The sequence below is a fragment of the Ananas comosus genome, linkage group 25 (assembly GCF_001540865.1).
Source record: "Ananas comosus cultivar F153 linkage group 25, ASM154086v1, whole genome shotgun sequence".
Lineage (NCBI taxonomy): Eukaryota > Viridiplantae > Streptophyta > Magnoliopsida > Poales > Bromeliaceae > Ananas > Ananas comosus.
The window spans coordinates 2,936,004-2,943,269 of NC_033645.1; the positions used below are offsets into that span (position 1 = coordinate 2,936,004).

The window sequence follows — 7,266 nt, forward strand, 5'->3', positions numbered from 1 at the left end:
CTCCGGTGCCGAGCTTCGTCCGTTAACTCTGCTCTAGGGTTTTCCAAAACCCCGATTTTGAAACCTCTACGGTTCTCCGCCGCTCGAAGCTACGCCGAGAGGCTGAGAGAGAGAGAGAGAGAGAGAGAGAGAGAGAGAGAGAGATGGGAGGGAAGTGTCCGCACAGGAAGGTGAAGAAGCGGAGGTTATCCCACAAGAGCGCTCGGCGATCCAAATTCCTCGTCAAAGATATCCTTTTTTTTTTCCTCTAATCTCGCTTCTTATTTCGATTGATTGATCCATCGGGATCTCTTCTTTTTGTTTCTTCTTTAACTCGAATCGATTTGGGGGTGATCGATCACGCGATGATGCGGTGTATAGCGAGATACTGAAGATGGCGGAGGGGGAAGGGCCGAAGCCGCTGCCGCATGATGAGGACCTTCCAGGGATGGGGCAGTTCTATTGCGCCCACTGCGAGTAAGATTTGAAATTGAGGCGACTTGATTCGAAAAGTTTTTGAGTTTTATGGGGTTTTGAAATCGGGATGATTCAATTTGGTGATTTGATTTGGAAAGTTTTGATTTTGATGGGTTCCTTTTGGTGTATCAGCCGATATTTTGCGAACGACGATGTTAGGGAGGAGCATTTCCGGTCAAAGCGCCACAAGAAACGGTGAGCTCTCGCTGCTCTAACTGTTCATTATCGATTCAATTGTATCAGCATGCTAAATATTAGTGTGGTTTAATGTTATTATTGCTTAATTCTTCTACTTTAAAAGTGGTTGGTGAATACCGTGTATTCTATAGTAAATTACTCCTTATCATCAAGGTCAGTGGAAATGTTGGGCTCTGATGAATTATATGAAATACATTCATTCTCTAAATTATACCCTTCGGTAATAAGTATGTGTTTTTATTTAGGAAGATTTGGTGAAATAAGCAAAAACCCTGATTGCATAATGCGCTCAAATTGTCAAATTTCATGAGCTTTTGCGTATGCGTTGCTGTAAAAGCATTAGCAACTTTTCCCATCACGAAGAAGAGTTCAGTTAATAGTTCAGGGACAAATATCTTTTAAGGATTATTCTTTGCACTGTTATATTTCTCTTTCCTTCTTGGAAAGCCGGGTGCTTATCATTAATCATTGGACAAGGGTTTGTTTGTAGGAGTTTGTATTTCGGTTCCCCTGATTGTTATCGACTATGATTACTGATAGGCATTTGCGGCAGTTTTGTTGATATACAAACTTTTTTTGTTCAAACACAATATTTTGATGATTGTTTCACATTCTATCTGAACCACTCTATTTCCTGGCTAGTATTGAAGGCGAATTCTATTTTTTTGATATATAATTTGGAACTGTAATTTATTGCAGGGTGAAGCAGATGAACGGACCTGCACCACATACGCAACTAGATGCTGAACTAGCTGCCGGGATGGGCATGCCTGATAATGGCCCAATGCTCATGTCTATGTGAACCCTTTTTCTTTGGTCTATACTTTTTTTGTTTCCATCCTACTACTGCATTTTTAAAGCTTGAAGTTGATATCAACCTTCTTGAGGTAATCTAAGTTCGAGATGTTTTTTATTCGTAAGTGTACCAACATAGAATGCTCCCGCCATGGCAAATTAATTCTTATGTAATATGCATTTTCGGTTACCATGTCATCGACATGTATTTCTGGTTCGCTGCTCTCTCTTGGTGGTAAATCATGCTTTTCTACAGTATATTATGTAACACTCCTGTAGGCAAGAAATTAGCTACCAGAAGAAAGCGGAGGGGGGAAAGTGCAATATATATTGTTGTTTGCTCATATGTTGCCGCAGATAAATTTCGCCATAATTTGTTGTTGGCATCTGATAAGTGAAAGTCCGAAGTCTCATTTGACGGCGGATTGATGTGTTGTTATGTTGTTTAGTTTGTATAAATCCATGTTGCTCATGTTACTGCTGTTAAGCAACAGACAATATGCAATATACATTGCTCATGCTACTGCAGATAAATTTGTCTACCTGTCAGTTGCTCGAATCTGATATGTGAAAAGTCCTAAGATCGACTGACAACGTACTGTTATGTTGATTTACTTGCGTGAATCTGAGTTTGCATGCAGATGTGTTTAAATAACAGACATGAATAGTCTTCCATCAGTTGATTGTTTCGATGCTTCCTTCTGCATGATTTGTCTTTCTTGCTCTCCTTGTTGGACTGGCATTGTCCTACTCACAGTGTAGTAGGCATGTTTTCTGTGATAATTTTTGTGCGTAGTTTTCGGATGCAGTCGCGTTAATTTTATTATCGGCTTCTACCTCAATATTTTTCCCTAATATTAGCTTCTGCCTCTTTTTTCTTTTTTTTTTTCCTTCTTTTCCACGTACAGTTTGTAACTTCATGTACACCTCAGTGCGTTTGTCAAATTACCCAATAGTGTTTAAAATTTGATCTAGTCGACTACCCTATTCATGAGCATAACACTGTTTTTATTTAGTCGAAGCCTTGTATGAATGACACTATTAGGAGAAGCACTTTATTTAATCAGGTAACAATTGTTCTTACTATGAAGATCAACAGAGAGAAATCAGAACTATACTATCTAGGCCAAGAGGTTGGTAAAGGAGTTAGATTGGCAAACATTCTTGAGTGTAGAACGGGAGTGTTTCCGACCAAATATCTGGGATTACCCCTATCTCCCAGACCACCTTCTAAGGAGGCGTGGAGGGGTCATTCAAAAATTTCATCTTAAAATCAGAGGCTGGCAAGCTAAACTTCTTTCTCGGGGGGCAGACTCATTTTGGTCAACGCGGTTCTTACAAACATACTTCTATTCTCCCTAGCAGTCTTCAAAGCTCTAAGGTGGGTGATTAAGCGCATTGAAGCATTTAGGAGAGACTTTTTTTGGAACGGCGGACGTAACTCCCCCGGCAAGGGCTGCTTGTTGGCATGGAAAAACGTTTGTAGAAGTAAGAAAGAAGGGGGACTGGGCATTCTAGATGTAGCATCCATGAATCTAGCGTTACTGACGAAGTGGTGGTGGAAATTTCACACGGCTCCACATCTGCAATGGAATAAGCTAATTCGCGAGCTGTACTATCGAAGGAGAATACCTTTGAGAGAAGGCAATTCCTTCAGACCTTTCTCTAACTGGTGGAAGGGAGTTCTAAGCCTTAATACGATTTTCAAATGGGGAATGGCATACAAGCTGGGTAACGGACATTCTATAGATTTTTGGTCGGATAGGTGGACTGGAGAGAAAACGTTGAACCTTTCTTTTCCGGAGGCCTTTCAGGCGGCGGGGAGGAGAAACATTAAGGTTAGCGAATGTTTCATGATGGGGGCTTGGAACTAGACTAGGATTCTAGGAACCGATGTTGGACAAGCGCAAGGGCAGGTACCCAACCTAACTGAGCTGGTACAAAGGGTTTCAGCCTTCATCATCAACCAGAGACCGAACACGATCCAATGGCGATGGAACATTGACGGTCAGTTCTCGGTCAGATCGGCCTATTCGGCGCTGACGGACGGGGGGATGAGAAACGTACGCATTTCCAAGATCTGGGAATTGAAAATTCCTTTAAAGGTTAAAGTGTTCTGCTGGATAGTGCTCAAGAAAAGAACTCTTACTCGTGATACACTAGTCAAGAGAGGGATCTCCAACGATCCTACCTGCGTCCTGTGTGGAACGCGAGAGGAGACTGTGGACCATCTGTTCTGTCAATGCGTGTTCAGCAAATTTATCATTGTAACAGGGGTGGACGATATACAGGCACAGGATCTGGGGGACGAAGTGGAACTTGTCTGGGAAAAATGGTCAGATAGAAAGGATCGGATCGCGAAGAGAACTAGACTCACTGAGCTCGTAGGCTGCTGGTGGACTATCTGGAAGGTGAGGAATGACCTGATTTTTAGGAATAGACTACCGAATCCCGAAATAGCTGCCCATAGGCTTAAGATATTAGTGAAGGAGTGGGAATCGTTTCTCTCGACTTGACCTTAGACTTAAGATACTAGTGAAGGAGTGGGAATCGTTTTTTTTTTTTTTTTTTTTTTTTTTTTTTTTTTTTTTTTTTTTTTTTTTTTTTTTTTTTATCGGGGCCTGGCTGCCCACCCTTGTAGCCTAATTCATCATTCCATTGAATGAAGCGGGTAGCGTGCTACCTTTTTTCTCAAAAAAACAATTGTTCTTAGTAGTAAAAGTATTAGTTTTTAAATTGGAGTTCGTAATTTTTAAGGATCTGTAATCTCATTTAAGTTCTTTTCTGACAAACACAAGGTAGAAGAGGCTCTCTTTTATTTTGATAAAGAGGTAAAATCTTAAGTTGTGGAATAGAACCATGGTGAATTCATACTCCTTGAGTAATGTGTTTGTCAAAATTAAATCTCTAGTTTTTTTGTAGGTGTATCTCCCTAATTCAAAGAAATCTATCAAAGACACCGAGAAGTGAAAGATTAATTTTCCTTTAGAAAAGTGTGCGCTTTTTATCTCTAATTAAGTCTCCTATAGTTTGTTCCTCCTTTACATCCTATACACCTACAGTGGATAGGATGGGGAATCAAAATGCTCGAGTGTTTAGTGGATCATAAAGGGTGTCCCAAATCCAAAACGAATAAAGCTATTGTTGAATGTTGATGAGGGTCTTTTTCATGTCCTTTTCTTCTATTGTTTCTCTTCTTCTCTGTGTCAATCAAGTCCTCAAGTTGGACAAGTTCAAGATAAGGTTACTACATGTGTCTCATGTAGTTGGATTGGCTAGCCTAGTTTATCTAGAATTGTTAATTTGTCCTAAATACTTGTTATGTTGTCTCTCCTACAATCACTGATGTGCTAATTGTATTATACAAATTAATCAGTTTGCATTTTTAAACTACGTAAAATGTTAGCCCATCAGCAGCTTTTTAAAGTACCATATTGAAGTTATCAATCGTAGTTGCAACGGTGAAATTTTTAGCCATTCCTTATTATAAGAACGATAGTGGGATCTTTCGACATTCTAGTGCAACCTTCTCAGTCACGCGAGCTAAAGAGTACAAACTGATTGCTGAATATCTCGTACATACCAGCACATCAGTAACTGTTTCTACGTAACTTAAAAAGGCAAGGATAGTTGATAGTACTCAAATTATGGATCTTTTCTCGCACGCACTCTCTCTCTCTCTCTCTCTCTCTCCCACTTGGGGATGCAAGAGCTTTGGGGGGTGTGGAGGGGTCGAGCATCACATGAACCGGGGTGGATGCTGTCTCCTAACGAATTCCTGATGGTGTGTAGTTGGATGGTGATTAGATATTTCTCCTCTTCTTCCTCCTGTCATTTTCGGGCTTTCGGAACAAGCATCCTATGGTGTGGTCCCTCCTCCTCTTGTTAATTACCACATTAAAAGCTACCTAATTTCACATGGAATTATTATGTCAAAGCTTTCGGCTCACGCATGACTCAATCGCAATAACCTGTTTGGCCTGACTTGTAAAATAACTTTTCCACGTGAATATTTGACAAATACAATATAAGAGCTTTTCAAACATCTCTTCTGTATAGGCTACAGTGAGACGAAATATAAGCACTTTTTTTCTTTTTGGTTTTTTTGAGTTACATTTCACTAATTTTGGGATAACCATTGCGAGTTTCTTCCTAGCCTATGAAATTGTAGGTGGTTTTTCTATTCTTATCTTTTCAAATGATTGGAAAAGTCCAACATTTCGTATCTCAAATTACGCATAAACTTGCTCTTGCTTGAGCACTTGAAACGAGATCCAGGAAATTGGCATGAAAATCTTTACATTCTTTTGTAATCCTCCCTTAATTTCTTTTTTCTTTTGCATGCGGAGACTCAACTCCCTTGTTCATGCACCAAAAATATCTACTCATTGATACTCTTCTTAATCCACTCATGTTTCATTATTTAGTCTCAGTGCTCTACACTACTATACACCAACATTTTATATCAAATAATAATTTGGAGCACTACAATGCACTACACATATTATAAAATGTTCAATAGTTCTATGAGGTACCATTGCTTGGAAAAAAGAAAAGGGCCCTAAGTTTAAACTAAAAGTTTTGGGTCAAAACCATCAAGTTAATTTCAAACTTAGATTGTATATATTTAGTTATTAACCCTCTTGTGTATCAACACTAATTTAAACACAAACCCCACCAAGAGCATAAAACACGGTACGAGCCAATCGCGAGACGGTTTACGTCGTATTGTATTGTATTTATTTATTTATCATTAATTGAGAAGCATAAAAGTCTCCATCTAGAGAAGAATCGCTTCTCTTTGAAGTGATTATATTAAACATCATGATGACCAAAGGCTTGTAATCCACACTTGTTTGTTAATTAATTACTTTTCACCAATAATGATCAACAAAGACAAGCAAATAAAAACATGGTCCTTTTGAGGGGTGCATTTCAAAATGGCCTATATTTTGAGGGGTTCGATCTCCAAACATTTTCGTTTCTTTTTTCTTTTTTAATTAAAAGTCTACCTTATAAGAACTCCATCTGGCAATCAAATGGCTCTAATCTTTGTAGAGATTAAAAAAAACAAAAAACAGAAAAAAGGGTTCACACACTACTGCTTGACCCACCAAACTTTTTGTCTCCTCTTAGGAATTTCAACATAAAGCTGGTGGGCAACTCAAAGAAGCATCTAATAATCCCTTCTCTTCTATTAATAAATCCGAGTGGAAGAGAACAAGCAGGGATGGTGGTGGGGATGGAGAATCTCCACTTCTTTTCTATGCGCCAACTAATTCTTACCTAATGTGCTCTAGTTCATAATCTATCTCCAACGTGTTTGTTGTCGTCGCAGGTATTTTGGTACCCGAGCAAAGCAAGTTACTTTATATACCGCCCTAATAGTTTCACATCGGGTGAAAAATTAATCCTTATTAGAATATATAAGACCTACATGCTAGTTATAATAACTGAACTTAAGCATTCTAGATCGGTGGTTTAGGATCCAACGAATTATTATTATTAGCGGGTCAAATCGGGTCGTTATACTTTATTGGTGCATGTATTGCGGTTCGCGATTTAGTGGCGAACAAGTTATTATTGTTAACGAATCGGATCGTTATACATTATTGGTGCAGAATCGGATCGTTATACATTATTAGTGCACGTACTCTCCAATGACGTCTTATTAAAAAATTTTCTATCATTGGGTACTTTTTAATACTAAAATTTTAAAAAAATCTAGAATCAAATTATAATTTTTGAATAAAAATAAAATCGACATATGTTAAAATTATAGGGAAATTAGGGAAGAAAATTGTAATAATGAAGACG

General features: G+C 38.7%; 1 protein-coding gene across 1 annotated transcript; it reads left to right on the forward strand.

Moving 5' to 3' along the window:
• LOC109703603 (zinc finger C2H2 protein ECU02_0310) lies at window positions 1–1,795 on the forward strand. The gene is made up of 4 exons (XM_020224282.1): window positions 1–228; window positions 342–456; window positions 589–651; window positions 1,354–1,795. Exons 1-4 carry the CDS (start codon window positions 144–146, stop codon window positions 1,454–1,456), a joined length of 366 nt encoding a protein of 121 aa, XP_020079871.1. The 5' UTR covers window positions 1–143; the 3' UTR covers window positions 1,457–1,795.

Coding starts and splice junctions, on each gene's coding strand:
- LOC109703603 (XM_020224282.1), top strand. CDS start 144: ATGGGAGGGAAGTGTCCGCACAGGAAGGTGAAGAAGCGGAGGTTATCC. Junction 457..588: donor TTCTATTGCGCCCACTGCGA/GTAAGATTTGAA, acceptor TTGGTGTATCAG/CCGATATTTTGCGAACGACG. Junction 652..1,353: donor TCAAAGCGCCACAAGAAACG/GTGAGCTCTCGC, acceptor AATTTATTGCAG/GGTGAAGCAGATGAACGGAC.